The following is a 16,850-nucleotide window of genomic DNA, read 5'->3' as shown; positions in this document are numbered from 1 at the left end:
GTTTTGAGACACATGCAGGCTCGGACGGATGCTAGTGGATCCATCAGAACTGGAGAGGAGCAGGGAGACTTTGACCCTCCCATTGGAGTTGCTAGGTATTGTGAATTAGCTTATTCTGCTAGCGTGGCTAACAGGTAGCTGTTTCAGACTGTTTTTTTTGTGTGTTACTAACAAGGTTGGGAGTTGGGTATTGTGAATTCCCTAATGCAAATAATACTTCTAAATAGGGCTGGGTATTGATTATAATTTCCAGAAACGATTCGATTTACAAGAGCCTGGATCAATTCGAATATATATATATTTTTTTAATTCTTTCGATTCTTCAATTCAATTCAGTCTCGAGTTTTCACATTTATACACATTTGTTTAGAAATACATGAAAAATCTACTATAGGTTTGGAGTATATTTATATTAATCTGATACAGTTCACATACTGTTAAGTTTATTAGTGAAATAATGAGATTGTTAATAGCATACAATGTTACATGGATTCTCTAAAGGAGAAGCTGTAATAAATATGTTCAGATTATTGTAAACATTGCTCTACTTCTCCTGGGGGGGTGTTTCAGTTTGGCCACTAGGTGGCGGTCGCGCTATAGCATTACACCTTGTTCCAGAAGAAGAAGACAGTATGAGGAAAAAACTGTGTTTTGGACCACAAATGACTACTTAAAAAATTTCCTTTAAAGAATTCGGAAAAGTCTGGTGAACTCAGCGTTTAGCATTAGCCGTCCTATGGGAAATTCCATTAAACGTTAGCGTTAAGCTAGCGGACTTTAGCTTTATGTGCTAAATCGATTTATATTTTTATGAATCGATTCTTAGCTTAAATCGATTCAAATTGATTTGATCAACCCAGCCTTACTTCTAAAATTCCCAAGTCGGAATGTCCAGATTCCTGAGTTGGAATTTCCAGATTCCCGAGTCGGAATTCCGAGATTCCAAAATCTGAGTCAGAATTTCCAAAATCTCTAGTCGGAATTCCCAGATTCCGGAGTCAGAATTCCAAAATCCCAGAGTTGGAATTCCGAGATTCCAAAATCTGAGTCAGAATTTCCAGATTCTCCAGTCGGAATTCCCAGATTCCGGAGTCAGAATTCCAAAATACCAGAGTCGGAATTCCGAGATTCCAAAATCTGAGTCAGAATTTCCAGATTCTCCAGTCGGAATTCCCAGATTCCAGAGTCAGAATTCCAAAATTCCCTAGTCGGAATTCCGAGATTCCAAAATCTGTTTTGGAATTCCGAGATTCCGAAATGAGTGTTCTAAGATTCCCGAGTCGGAACTCCAATATTCCCGGTCGGAATTCTCAGAACCTCAAGTCGGAATTCCGAGATTCCCAAGTCGGAATTCTAAAATTCCCAAGTCGGAATTTCCATATTCCTGACGTGTCGAAATACCAATTATCTTTTATAACCTGTCGTCTAAAATACTAATTTTATTTACAGCATTCACTCCGAAATACTTCATTATAGAGACCATTATAAAGACCATAATATGAGAAATCAGTTTCTAAAGACTGATGGCAAAAAAAAGCAAGAAATTAAATAAAACATCATACATACACACTTTATGCAGAGTTCCCCAGTCTCCCTTATAAATCAGGCATAAATCTAACTTTTAATCTCTTCTATCTTGAATAAAGCCAAGCCAGTAAACACAGCCAATTGATTTTGGATGCCGATGTAAAGTTGGTCCTTGAAAATTGGAGGGCTCATTCCGCCACCTTTCCCCTCTTGGCTCGGGCATTAGTCCAGACCTGCTGCTGCCTCCCTTGGGTGATCTCCCTCTTTCACGGGTTTTACTATGCGGGCTCCTGCTATGATGTGTGTGTGCCCATGTGTTTGCCGTCTGTGTATGTTTGGGCTGGGTTCCACCTGGCTGCTCCAGCCACCTGTTCAGGGCACCGAGGGGAACACCCGGTTAATTAGCTCCTCATTATAGCCAAAGCAATGTAAAGTCAGACACACGTTTATGTGCCAGGGACATGTTGGAGAGGCAGTAAAATCTATCAAAGTGATAAGTTGAGCCAATGCTCCAACAGAAGCTTCGAGATTTTGACCAGATGTCTGTCATCGGAGTTTCAAAGAACACAGAAACTACAAGACGGCATATTCCAATGCAATGAATCTTCTCTGTGTACTTTGCTTAAAGCACATGAAAGAGCCACCTCTACTTTACTTACTCCACATCTAGGTTCAAGTATCTTCAAGTGCTGGCATTGACACCGGGCCTCGGCAGTGCTCTCCTTCTGCTGGTTTCTGTGGTTAGCCTCATGCTTTAGGGAAAGCTGTTGGTAACCTTTTTGAACTCAGAGTTCCCTTAGTTTCTCTCCACCTCACACCATCTCCTTTTACTTCCATAAAAAACCCATCTTAAATTTGCTGTACCTTACTTTTCGCTAGTTTCTTCATAGCTCACTCTATTCTCCATTTTCTTTCTTATTGCTATTAGGTAGACAGGTTTTAGAAGGGGTTTTCTGGAGGGTTACCAGCTTTAGGGGGTTTTCGTAGTTCTGTTGCCCCTCTTTGGTGGAGTCCTCTCCCCTAAATCCAGACATTATCTCCTGTTCTGTCTTTGCATTCACTTTCTGCCCATCTCATTCACTCCTTCCCTCCTCCTCATCGTCACAATCCTACAGTGATTGGAAAAGACGGAGAATGTTGTGCAATCACATTTGCGTGGAGATTCAACGTAAGCAGTGGTAAACCACAGCTGGTCTTTTTTACTCTTGGTAAAAAAAATAAAACATATTCTGGGAAAATGCTTCAAATGCCTTAGATAGTTAGAAATATAAAGTGACAGATGGAACAAACTGTGTAAATTTGTTACCTCGGATAGCAATAGCAGCAGAAATGATAAACAACTGCAGGGGAAGAGGAAGTAAAAGTGCTTCTACAGCTCACATCCAGAGTAAATAGTCTCCAAAATATTGCCACGCTGCAACAACGATCACATTTCTTTAAATATGTTAAAAAAAACTTGTGAAAAAAAATCTTCTTTCGAAAAGGAGTTTCTGGTCCATGATGAATAAAAAAATGAACTGGAGAAAAACAAAAAAGCTGATATGACTGTTGATGTGATTCAAATAAAATATTTCCTCATTTGTTCATTTTACATCAATTGAGTGCAACTCTTTACCTTTCTGTAAATGTGCACAGTTTTGCACAGAGAGTAGAGTCAACTTTGTAGACTAAAACTGGACATCTTATATTGATTGCACCACAGAAAGTCCAAAGAAAGAACAAGTCTAAATCAAGTCAGTTCTGGTGGCTACTTCCACACCAAGTCATAAAGCTGGAATCGTCTTAGACTGGTTTCTTCAACATGACAATGAGTTCACTGGACTGGACTCTCCAGATCTCAACCCAATAGATCACCTTGGAACGGGAGATTGGGATCAGCTGACAAATCTGCAGCAACTGTGCAATGCTAGCATGTCAATCTGGACCAAACTGGTTCCTTGTTGAATCTATGCCACCAAAGATTAGGACAGTTCTGAAGGCAAAAGGGGTCCAACCAGATACTATCAAGGAGTCCCCAATAAAGTGAGTTTACATAAGCCTACATTGCTAAATGCATGTCCTGCATTGTTGTCCATATACAGACTAAGTTCTTTTAAGCTGGTTACATTGTTCCACTAAGGTCCAGCACCACATTTTTTCCCCATCATATTTAATTAAAGCTGTTAACTATGTAACTTTCTAATGTAAAGTAAAAGAAAAATATTTATGCATCAAAAAAACAAAAATCTGTAATTTTGCAGAGCAAGCAGCAATCTCATGGCTGCCACTCTTAATATAGCAAACAACAAAGAAGTACATGTTTTGTAATGCAGCTCAACACAGTCTTGTTGTTGCCAAAAATAATGATTTGTACACAACAAGAAAACCACTGATATCAGCATAACCAAAAGAATCCACGTAATAAGAATTAGCAGACTGGAAATGTCCCGACAAGGAGTTAATTTTTGACAAGAGTCAGTTACACATGAACAGAGAGAAAGAGAGAGCGCCGGCGGTGATGTGCACCTTGGGAAGTGATTGCTACCATCTGTCAGAGTCGGTAAATGTGGGTCTGGGAGAGCAGGGTGGGCACACTGCAGCTTCACCAGTTTGCTTTGGCAGAGGAATGAAAACGCCATCAGATCCCATGGGGCTCACAAATATGAATGGGGATGCATTTCCACGCACGCTTGTGTGTGGCAGCCACAGAGCAAACTATTAAACGATCCAGCATTTAGACTGTGTTGTAATTCGACTCTTTGCTTTTGCTAAATCTTTGTTGCACAATGTTTGTTCTCAATTGTGGAATGAGAAGAGCACCAGACCCTTGTGGGTTGGCCAATTACCAAATCTTAAGCACTTACGAGGGGAAAACGGACACATGGAAACCCCCCGTTTTACCCCTAAAATTACAAACCGTTAGAAATATTGAGAATCGTATCTCTCTTGGTGACGCTTTGGCTCCTTAGTCTTTTGCTAACTACCCTCGGGGAGTGATTTTCGAACAACATTCTGCGGCTGTGTAATTACGTGAAAGCACTAGAGGTTTCTTTTTCACAAATCACTTTCGTTGGCCCAGCCACCCCCCTTCAGCACATGCACGCACACATTAACAACTCCTGCTAATTTCAGAGTCGCGCTGTAAGTAATTGAGTGTCGGTTCTCCCTTATCCTCTTGAGACAGCCATCGAAAGTGGAGGGGGTGGAGGGCTCTTTAGACCTACTCAGTTAAGGAGAGAACATATAACACTCTAGTGGGCCTAACGTTTAAAAGCCCACCTTTGCTTACCCTCTCTTTGTGTTGCAATGTCCTCCAGGGACACATGAAAACACCCCAGAATTTGATCTGAATCCTCCAGAGAATCTCATGAGGTTTGTTTTTTCCAAACAACAGTGTTGCAAGAACAGGAATACACAACCCCTTCCTTCAAAGCACATCGATTGAGAAACTATAAAATCTTGTGCTGCTTTAATTTCAAGTGTGGCATGTGAAGGAAAAAAAAAACAAAAGCGTCTTGATGAATTTGCCCTATGACTGGAACATGGGCCTGACCCCTGCTTGCCCTTCAGTTGGGGAGTGGTAATAGTGGACTGGAGGGGAGGGGGCGCTATTTTGAAATTCTAATCAGCATTGAATAACCATCTGCCCCCTGTCAGCGAGGGAATTGAAAAGAGCTACATAGAAAAGAAGAGTTTGTACTTCTGTGGTATTTAGACTTTCTAGTTCTGTCATGCAGATCTGAAAGCTTCATCTGTGCCGTGTTCCCGGGCATATGCTCCTCTTGATACACACACTCACAGAACTGCTGGAACACAATGCTTTCCTAAGGAAACCCATCTGTCAAGGTCTCCCTAATTCCAGCTTCTAAGAAACAGAGGTTGAGCCATTTAGAACCGCCTTTAAGAACTCGATTGTGCTTTTAACGGCAAAACTCGTCCACTTTGCTAACCAGTTCTTCCTAAAACTCATGTTTCAGTCCTTCATTAGTCTAGCAGACATCATCCAATAGCACTTCAATACAACAATCAACTTTTTAAGACTCCTTTTGCTGGGTTTTCTGCATGTGATGACATGATCTGATGTAGTTGATTTAAAATTCTTTTGCAAAACAGACCCCCCTATCAATCATACAGGTAAAAATCCAGAAGTCAAATTTCCTACTAAAAATATCCCCTCCCTCACCCAAACACTGCTGAGAAGGAACACCCAGCTCCGCCAGCCAGAGTCCACCTGCATTCCTGGCTCGCCAGATGAAACGGCGATTCAGTTTTTACGTGACCTTTGTATTTCATGCTATGAATGCGCGCCAGTGTGCCAGGTGCAATACTGGAAACAGGCTGGCTTGGCTATTCCATTAGGGTTGGATGGTGTCTGGCCTTGAGCTTCTGGAGTCCCACAGCAGAGCTCTGGACTTCCTGCGGTTTGAGTACAAATTAGGGAAAGGAAGGGCTGCTAAGCGGAGCAGCTTGATGATGCAGCCAAGTAGAACTGAAACGGCTGCAGACTCAGGCAAAAGCAGAACTGCTTTGCTATAAATTATCATCTCCTCCAGATTGTCACGGACTCGACAAGAGGCCTCTTCATCTTGTGCAGGGACTTTGGCAGAAGTGATAATAGCATGGCACATGGCTGCTTGTTTTTACACCGTGTGCTACCAGGAAAGCAATATTCTATTAGTTAAAAAGGTCTCATCCATATATATTCCTCCACCAATTACAAGGATGGCTTCAGCCAGGATTTCAATAGGTAAGAAAAATATGAGGATGACCATGGGAGCCCAAAGTGCTCCAGTGAACATTCCAATGTGGGCCCCATATGGTTCACCTTTGGGCTGAATTGGTGGGCCCCAGGTGGGTTTGTCCACAGGTTCCATTGGTGGCCCCATCTGTTTGCCCACACTGGCTTAGGTGGGGACTCAGTGGTCTGGGTCCCTACGCTAACAAGCTGCCCGGTGAAAAGCGTTGGCTTGCTCTAGTTTTCCATTAAAAATGGCTGGTGATGTCTTGTTACTAAAAGTTTGAGACTACTTTTTATTCTTACTAATGTGTGTTACCTGAATGAATACAGAATGAAAATAAATAAATTAAACCATATTCTTTTTTTTATTATTTCATGACATGCAAAAAAATATTGTATTTGGCCCACGGACCGGGTTTCCATTTAGATTTTGGCCATTTGAGCAAAAAAGTTTGGGCACCCCTGCCATAGACACAAGTTTTGGTGTGAGGGGGAGGTGAAAATTACATTCAAACTATTGAATTTTCACCTAAAAGCTACAATTTTCTTATGCTACTAAACATTTTTTAACAGATTTTGGGTGACAACCTGCAACATATTTGAAATACGCACAAATAAGCAAATAAGGTATGAAACGATGGGCATCCTCTTATTTTCTAAACAATCAACTAACTTCAAACCAGCTGACCTTTGTGACCTCCGTATAAAGGATCGGCACCTTAAGTGTTCTCGGTTGAACCTAAGCCCTCTCAGGACCTTGTGAAGACTTGTGGTACCAAGGGACTCTTTGCCCGTATAACATGACACTCGTTTCCAGCCTAAGCCCCACACCTCCCTTCAACAGCGGCATCCCTCAGGGCTCACTCTGCAGCCCCATTTGCACACTTTGTCAAAAAGAAAAACAAGCAAAAGCGCTGGTCACTTTTTTCTTTTTTTAAAACAGAGTTTATTATTTCTTTTTAGAAAGTTTTAAGACTCTCCTGCCACTATAAGAATGTTCTGGAAGCAGTTATAAAGGAAATGGCTCTAAAAAAGCTTTTGAAACATGAAATTCCGGGTACAACTGGGAATAACTTTTGGATTGTTTGCAACAAGTAAAGGGCATTCGGCACAGTGTATCAAACTTGGTATTAGGTCATTGGAGTTGGCCGGTAAGGCCAGGTTCTGTACTTTAGAAGTTCTGGAAACAAGTGACATATCAATCCCTCAGAGGAGAGGTCTACGGGAAAAGGGGTGTAACACCAGAAATGGTTACAAGACGTTTGAAAAAAAGGGTGTGTGCAAAAGTGGAAGCAAAAACACAGGGGGATTGACAGGATATTGTTATAGGTGTGTGTGTGTGTTCTTGCATGCGACTGTTAGTTACATAAATCAAGAAGACGCGTGAGAAGCCAAAGGAAGTTTGGCACGTGAGATTTCCAAGTAATAGAGGAAAGGATGGATGAGTTGGCTGCTCCAAAGGTAGAAAGTGTTTGTCCTTTTGTTTCTGTCACTATGGGAAACCTGCCACTGTTGAGTGTATATTAGAGTATTTTTTAGTGTTTACACTTTTATTGTGTCATTTTCTTTGATTTCATTTCATTATCCTTCATTTCATAACAGGGATGTTTTCTAGTAGGCCTTTTTTTCTGTACCAACTCATTTTCCTGAAAAGAAAACGGGACTTGAATTCAATCAATTTCTCTTAATACAAACATTGGTTTGCTTAAAATCTTTGCACGCCCATTACCTTAATTTATTGACTTACATGAAAAATCTTTTATCTTGCTTTAATTCAAAACAAAAATGATCCATTTGGCTAAATCGACCCCAAAACTGCTGTAATTTTCTTGGCAAGCTTTCAGAACAAAGCTGGATGACATTTACTGGACATAATTTGAGGTAAAAGCAAACACTGCCAAGTAATTGTCTTGGATGACTTAGCTGCAGGAGTGAGCTAACGAGTCGAGATGTTTTCATAATCTACAATCTGTAAATCTGTAGAAAGCAGTCATGGTTATGAGTAAAAGCAAAGGGCTAATCGAAGACGATGTCAACACAGAGAGAGCAAAAAGGCAGCAATTCTACAGCCTGTAGCATCACTGGTCAACTGGGTAAGGCACCTTGAACAAGCGATAGTAGATATGTGTGTGTATGACTTTATTTTTAATGTTTTGTTTTTTGGGCTCTACAGCAGAAACTACAGGTGACACATAAAGGTGGGATGCGGACTGAATTCTTAAGTCAAAATTGTGATGATGTTAAAAATCTTTTTTAGTTGGCATTTGAGCCCGATAGACATATATAAATGATGTGGCTAAAAATTCGAAATGATTTTATGCTCTTTAAAATCAGATATTGATTTTTTTTCTAGCCTCTTTTCCTTTGGTATTTTCTACTTTTTTGCATCTGTATTTACGTCTCACTCCAGTCATCATTTATGTTATTTTAAAAGCGTTCTTAGTGGCTTTTAATTATGATTATGCTGTTTTTAGCCAAAGTTAAAAAATATATATATTTTCAAAACTGAAAAAAGTTAAATATTGCATCAATTAACAAACATCTTACATTGACTATTTTGATTTTTATCAAATTTGATTTTTTTAATATTCCAACTCCACTTTTAATTTGATGAAAAATAACCATTTTAACTGTAGCAAATTACAGAACTTTTGTTAATTGATGCAATGTTTCACTTCTTTAGGACATAGTTTCTGCAGAGCAGCAGTAGATCATCGGAAGTTTGTCTCTAAGTTGTGGGCGGAACTATTGGCTCGGAGAAAGCCTTCCCTCATTTCCCCTCCTCCATCTTTATACACGATCTTCTGCTAGCTTATGGCCCCTCACACCCTCAACCTAACATCACTGGTGCCACAAAAATGGAGAGAGATATTGGAGCTATCCCGCGTACAGTTTTGAGCCAAATACCAGCTCATACAAGGTCATACAAGGATCTATTTATCTGTAAGTGGATGCATTGGAATAGAGCGGAGCAAGGAGCTTGTGGCCTGCTGGCTATAGCACCTACATCACTGCTGCAAACCTTTAAAACTTTTGCATTTGCTTCTGATTCACAACAATTTGAATAAATAAATACTCTGTAATGCAATTTTAAGCTAAATTTGATCTATATATCCTCCATCATGAGAACATTTTCAGATAAACTTGTTAAAAGCAACATTTTCATTGGAGTGGGTCAAAAAACAGAGCAAATTAACGTGATATTTATAAATAGCTTCAGTGTTTTCTCTTTGTATGACACGATTTATCTCCTATCCCATGTAAGAGGCCTTAATGTTTGCATACTTCCAGCAAAACCACTGACTTCATAGTTTCTATTTAGTTGCCACTAGTACAACTGAGATCTCTCAGTGTGGGAAACGTCTAAAGGCATATCAAAATACTAGATGAGGAAGAAGACTTACGCAGACACTCGTTAGCCTCTCGAGCGTTGGCCCTCTGCCACGGCCGGTCATAGTGAAAGGGCTTGCAGCGGTCACACTCAGGCCCCTCTGTGTTGTGTTTACAGTCGCAAACCAGTTTGCCTTCTTTGTCTTTCAAACAGCGGGAGGCATGACCGTTGCATTTACACCTCCCGCCCACTTGGAAGTCTCCCACTGCATAGAAATATGTCGACAGCGTGGACGTTACTGCCACGGGGTCGTCGTCCCTTCCGCCGCTGTTGCTTCCAGCTCCCAACACAAACTCCCGGGAAAGCTGGGGCCGGCCAAAGACCACGCGGATGTCAGTGACAGTGACCCAGTCCTGAAGGACCGGGCTGTTGTCAAAGTCTTTACTTGAAGGTCGTCCATCCAGAGTGCTGAAAGCAATGAGTCCTCCAGAGAGTGGGTAGAGGTCAGTGTGGCCGTCGGTGCAAAGAGCCTCCTGCTCGTTCTGTTTAGTGATAGTCGCTTTGTTAGGTTTATTGTACATACGCCTGCACTGAGAAGAGTAAAACTGGTAGGGCATCCAGGTTTTACCGTAATCCATGCTCTTGTATATGGCCAAGGATTCGGGTCTTGGAGAGCAAAACTGCAAGCTGACATATGTGATCTCAAACTTTTTGCCCAGCGACAGAGTGAGAGTCACGTTGTGAGGAGAGGTGTTCAGATTCTCAGACTGCCAGCAGGTGAGGTTGTGGGCTGAATTGAGGTCAGTGAGGTAGGACGCAGGGTGGGCACGGCGGGGGTCGGCTGCATCACAGATTTGGCATGTGCGCACAGAAGGCCGTTCATCTCCGCGCTCCACCACGCTGCAGGACCTGGACGGCGGCCGGCCACAGACACTGGACACCATCACCTCCTTGCCAAAGGCAGCATTGATGAACTCAGGGATGCAGCGACGAGCTGTGCCCGTCTCGTCATAGCAGGGGTCTAGAGGGGTCTGCTGCCCTGCAAAAGGGTTGGTGGGGCTGTGGGGGGAGACTGACTTTACTAGGAGAAACAGGCCCAGCAGGCACCTCCAAGGTCCCCTCATTCTGCTCAAAGGGCCTGTGTCTAGCTGCTTCCTCACTTCTGCAAGTATAAAAACCTTGTAGCTGGGGGATTCTCTGAGCACGACCTGAATGTGCAACTCTGGGGAAATGTGAGATTTCTGCCAGTGTGTTGTATAATTCTGAATAAATGGAAGGAGAGTGTCTGAGCTCAGTGACCCTTCACTCCACGCTCACCAGAGACTTTCCTGTAAGAGAGAAAAAGAAACAGAAAGGTCTGTGTCATGGAAATATTTTACCATAATAGGAAATACAATGAAAAGGGACCACGATCCACTGGATATGAAGGAAATATGTCCTTACAACCAAAAAACGAGCTCTTCCCTTATAAAGGAACTCAGACATTTATTTTTTCAGTTTGCATTAACCCAAAACTAAACTTTAAGGAGAAAGATTGACCGTTTAAAAACCAGCATTTCTAAATAAAATATTGCGATATTTATCAGAATTGTTTTTTTTTTCTACACTCCCAGTCAAAACCATTTTAGCCTTGTGGCTGAACTTACAAAATATGACCACTTCGTAATCTTTGTGCGGTGCTGAAGCAATGAAGCGCCTGTAACTATGGTCAAACCTCTGCCAAACAAGACCACTCTGAGAACTCCAAGATTCAATGGAAACGTATATTTAGATTCAGCTCAAATTGTGTTTTATAAAAGGAATAATGTAGCCATGAGGGGGTCCAAGCCAGGGTCTCATTGTGCCAAACCCAAGCATGGAAAAACAGAGGGTTGTGTCAGGAAGGTCATCTGATGTCAAATCTTGGGCAAACCTAATATACGAATCAGACAAAGGAAGGTGATTTGCTGTGGCAACCCCATAAGGGATAAAAGGAGAAAGGGAGTAAAAATTCAAAGATGGTGGCAGATTTTCTTATAAATTGTAGACATGGATGAGACCAATTGAATGACATGTATGTATTGTATGTAATACCCAGGCAGTGCCTTCAGAGTCAGACTCTGTTTCACTTCACACTTTAGTCCTCAACAATATGTACATTCAAAAACAGATAAAAAAAGAAAAGAAATCAACTTTAACAACTTTTGTATTTTGATGGAACAAAAATTGCCTCACTTAAGCCATGAGAGGAATCCAGGCCAAGAACTTTCAGGCCCGAAAGCCAGCAACTCTTTAAAAGAAGGATATGGGCTAATAAATGTGAAATTTCCACTTCCACAGACATTTGGCAAATTTTGAACAACAGGCTGAAAGAGAAATAGATATTTAGTTTAAATGATGAGTCTTTAGTATCTGACAGTCAAGTGAAGATTAGATTAACGCTTTATATGCCTGCTCAACCAAACGGTAAAGCAGAAAAATATATTTTTTTAATTGATTTTGTCTTGGTTGAGTAAAAGGTTCAGGCTTACATCTTTAAAATAACTTCAAGTCCCACTCTGATCATCTTTTGATCTATATCAAAAGCCTTCCTAGTGGTCTTTTAATTATGATTATGGCGCTTTTAGCCAAAATAAAAACAAAAAAAGATCCCTGTGTCTTTTTTTAGTTTCTGCAGAGTTCATCAGAAGTTCGCCTGGCGCAGAAGTAAGCTTCCTCTCATTTCCCATCATCCCTTTGTTTACACTCTCTCCTGTTTGCTTACAACCCCAAGATTTAATTAATCATGAAAAAAAGAAAAATAAAATATTAAAAAACTAACTAAAGAATGGTTTATTTGATGAAAAAGATGTTTAGTGAACATGGTCCCTCATATGTAGCAACTAAAGAGCAGAACAAACATTATTTACAGTTTGTTGCTGGTTTTGATGGAGGTTGAGATGCGTTCATGAGTCTGAGGATGAAGAGCTGAAAGTGGGCACACAGATGGCAGTTGATTAGGCAAAGCTCTCTATCAAAAGGTTGTATATTGTAAAGCTGGCAGGCTCCACACCCACTGTGAAGGTCATGGGGAGAGGGCTGATAGAATTAGGAACTCATTAACATCTGAGCCCAGCTCCCCAGAAACAAAGGATGGAAAGGAAAGGGATTATGATAGGTGCGTTCGGCTTCAGTCAGGAGGATGTAGAACAGGTAAAAAAGGAGGACTAAAATGAAGAGATGGTGTGGAGGAGGAGGACAAGTGAAGAAAGACAGTGATGAAGCAGAAATGTCTTAAGGGTGTCGAGACAGAGACAAATAGCAGTGGGGAAAAAGGGAAAGTGACAGAGATGGAATGAAAAAGACAAGAAATTAATGAGGGGGTGGAGGGAGAAACACACTGCAGACAGATCGGGGTGGAGGACTGGGTTGGTTGTTAGGATGACTAAATATGGTGTGGTCCATGAGCCTCTCAGCTTGTTGGAATACTCTTCAGGGTCTGGTGCTTTCAGGCGCAACAAGCAGATGAGCGTGTTGGTTAAACAGAGAAAGAGCAGGGACACGGCTGTTTAATAGCACACAGGATCCCTGTGAGAGGGATGCTAACACGGCAGATTAACAGCCAAACACACAAATCGTACTTCTTAAATCGGGGACGTCCAACCTTTTTGCAAAGAGGATCAGATTTGGTGAGGGCTAGCATTCTTTTGCCTATTTTAATAGCTTAAATAAACTATTTAATGAACCTTTTATTATATTTCTTTCCATAGAACAAATTCATAACGTGTTTTTACCTAAATCACTGTCAATTTGTCAATTTTTTGGTCCCAGTTAGCTTGTCGTAGACAGTATTGTCTGGTAGTGCCTCTTTATGGGGAATATTGCAACGTAAATTAGCCAACAACAATCAAAAAATTGTAAACACTTCATAGGAAGTACTGATTTTATGAACGTAGCCTAAGAGGGGGGCCAATTGGAAATTTGAACAAGGGTCGCTGACTTTGGAATTGTCTGTCTTAAAGGAAGAAAATCTGTGGAAATCCAACAACAGGATCCTACAAGTGCTACAAATGTGCTTCGGAATAACGACATCAGTATTCCCAGACCTAATCTAAACAAAAACCATGTTTTTAGCATGTTATTGCAGATTTTTATAAAATAGTTTGCATGTGTGGGTTTGCGCCGGGGATTCTTCCCACCCTTCAAAAACATGCTTCTTAGGTGAATTGGTTACTCTAAATTGTCCCTAGGTGAGAATGCGAGTGGCAGCCCGTGACCCCGGAGGGACAAAACGGTTTAGAAAATGGATATATGTATAAAAGATTTTTAGATTAAAGCTGTGTTTCTGAGTATTTCTTCCTTCAAATTGCCATTTGATTAAGTTCTCAGTCGTGATTAAAGCAACAGAAATTGGCGTGCCAAAGTCTCCTTGCTCCGCTACAATCTGATGCATCAGTTGCAGACAACTAGATCCATGAACGTCTTCATTTACTTGTCTGAGCTGGCATTTGGCTCAGAACTGTACGGCTAGATAGCTCTGATATTGCTAGCTGTTTTTATTGCCCTGCTAACATTAGCTTAGGGTTGTTGGGGGGGCTGTAAGCTAGCAGGAAAGTGTAAACAAAGGGATTTCAGTCTCTGCCTCAACTCGGAAGGAATTTCTGAGGAGCTCCTGCTGCTCTGCAGAAAATATGTCATAAAAATGACAAATCGCTTTTTGATTTTGGCCAAAGACCACTGGGAATACTTTTACAATAAATAAAAATGTAGTTGCAGTGAAACATTAAGTAGCAACACTTCCCAATAATGAGGGCATAAATTATCTTTTCAATAATGTGGTTAAAGTAGCAACAGATGCTTGTCTTTCAGAGGAACATCAAACAGGAATGCATGCGTTTGTCACATCCCAGAGGACAATAAAGCATTTCTCTGACATTTTAGGAAGCACCCTTCTCCATCAAACAATATGTGTCTTTCTGTCTACTAAGATTATTTGGGTAATTCCTTCAGATAGAGATTCTCTGCATGCGTGGATTTGGCTGATTCTTTGACAAGGCAGCAGTACTTGCAGAACACCTGCTGGCTGGGTTTGTTTTTAGAAAAGCATTGACCCCTGACCTCCCACCACACTTATGCTTCATCACACACCGCTAATGATGTCTCCAAACACTGCCAGTGCCATCTGCTTATCCTGCAAATCACCATGCAGGTTGAGGCTAGATTATGGTTTCTGTTATAGAAGAAAAAAAAATAGAACTTGTTATTTTTTGGTGTTAAACGAATGATAGGAGCAAAGGAAGGGGAGCATTTAGATGAAAAATTAGGGGGTTGATGGACGTAGGGGGAAACAGGAAGGCAGGGTGAGAGGCGGGAAGATAACAGGGTGGTCTGCTGGTTTTAGCAGACACATTCCAGGGAACGTTTTTTCAGCTTCTCCCTGTCACCAGGAGATCATCCCATGTTGAGCTGTCTCTCTTTCAAGTCTGTCAGAGTTCACAGATTAGGAAAACAGAAGTTGCTGAGAGGCTTTATTTGGCTAAAGTCAAGAGGAGAGGGACCCAGGTAAGGTGAGGATAGCAGAAGGGACAGCTGAGCCACTTTGTACCCCGAGTGGGAGCTCTTTACGCTGGGCAGACTCTGGGGACTGGGGAGGTCTTCTGGTTTACTGGGCTCGGATGACAGCAAGCTGGGGAGCATCCTACCCCTGCAGTCCTCCAGTCTGCTGCACTGCGTTCCCTGAGGGGTTTATTATTGGCTGTCCAAGGGTGAGTGGAGTTCTACTGACAGGAGGGGCATCTCTTAACAAGCAGGAATCTTTAAATCATAATGCAGAAAGGCAAAGACGCCTACGGTGCCGTTTGTTTCTCTTCTTAATGCAGAAATGACACCAGCTCTACTAAATCTCCTCAAAATGCACATTCAAATTTGATAAGAAAATAAGCCTGTCCGGGGGAGTCATCGTGACTGACAGGTCTCGGGTCGCCGAGGTCAAATATGAACCGCCCCTCTGAACGAAGCCGGGCGTCCGTCTCCACAGGAGCAATCAGAATTATGCCGTTTGTGTGGAAGTGGGAGAGAATGATACTCCGAGACCCTCGATGGCATTCATTAACGACGGAGGAGGAGGAGGAGGGGAGTCTGGAGGGCAGGAGGGGGTCAACTCTCACAGCTGAGGGTGTCATTAGCTGGGAGATCACTGACAAATTTTTTTAAAGCCCTCCAAGAGGTTAAGCTCGTGTGTGCCGTGAAGATTTAATAGGATGAATCTCCCTTCTCCTTCACTACTATTACAAATAAATAGTTGCAGTAATACATTTGAGAGCTTGTGAGGCCTCAGTCAAAAAACTTGTTTAAAAAAGACAGGAAAAAAGCCCACCAAACACCCAGCAGAGGAATGCAGGAGCAGCTTCTGTGGCCAAGCCCACACGGCTGGCCCAAAACTCTGATGGTTAAGTGTTTGGATCAACAGAACCTGATACAGAACTGAACCGAGGGAGCGAAGAAGTCAGACAGAGAGAGGTGGAATATGAGGTCAGGGAAGTTCTCACAGACTCCAGCAGGAAGCTGTGTTACGCTGATGATGTTCGTTTTTATGCACTTTTGTACAAAGGTAGAAGAAATGCTCATATGGAAGGTTTTGGTATGTTTTTCTGTCAGCGCAGAGTCTTTGGTGGGAAAACTTCAAGGGTAGAAAGGGATAAGAGCAAGCAGATACTAGTGACTCAAACTCAGGTTAAGGTTCACACGTCTGAACCAAATCTAGCAATATTTCAAACAATCCTTAATGATTTTTTTATCCCTTAAATATGTTTATTGTCTTCAAATATTTAAATTAATTGACAATGTATGTTAAAAGTCTAGAACTCTGACTACATTTTTTCTACTGTAAATCATAAATTCAAGACATATTTTCTTCACCATGGAAGAAGTTCATTATAAATTAGCTTTTGAGTTGTGGCGCGGAAGTTAGCCTCAGCTAATTTCCCATCAACACTTATTTTATGTCCAAATTCCTTCTCTCCTCACTACATAGTGTGTTTGCCATTTTATAATGCTGTTTGAATTCCAAAATCGAGTGCCCTAAACAATTCCCAGAAGTCTGTGCGAAAAGCCAGTGTGCATCTAAGCTCACTACATTAACGAATATGGACCACAATGCATTGCGATTGAACAATTTTACCAAAAAAAGGTGTTCAAATGTAATTTTATAACAAACTATATCACATTTTCATCATCAGAACACAGTAGATTCATAAATATACGTCATAAAATGTTTGTATTGATTAGATTTTCACTTTGTAAAATCTGTGGCATCAT

The 16,850-nt window shown here is 41.4% G+C and overlaps 1 protein-coding gene across 3 annotated transcripts in view; it reads right to left on the bottom strand.

Moving 5' to 3' along the window:
* Nucleotides 1–16,850, bottom strand: part of ntn2 (netrin 2) — a 45,260-nt gene that overhangs the window by 23,470 nt on the left and 4,940 nt on the right. For all 3 annotated transcript variants that reach the window (XM_024284484.2, XM_024284485.2, XM_024284482.2), the window contains exon 2: nt 9,649–10,903. In XM_024284484.2, the coding sequence (XP_024140252.1) occupies nt 9,649–10,699 (1,051 nt within the window). In that variant the 5' untranslated portion in view covers nt 10,700–10,903. The remainder of the gene's footprint in view (nt 1–9,648; nt 10,904–16,850) is intronic.

Source organism: Oryzias melastigma, linkage group LG19 (assembly GCF_002922805.2).
Source record: "Oryzias melastigma strain HK-1 linkage group LG19, ASM292280v2, whole genome shotgun sequence".
Taxonomy (NCBI): domain Eukaryota; kingdom Metazoa; phylum Chordata; class Actinopteri; order Beloniformes; family Adrianichthyidae; genus Oryzias; species Oryzias melastigma.
This window is presented reverse-complemented; position numbering and strand designations above follow the sequence as displayed.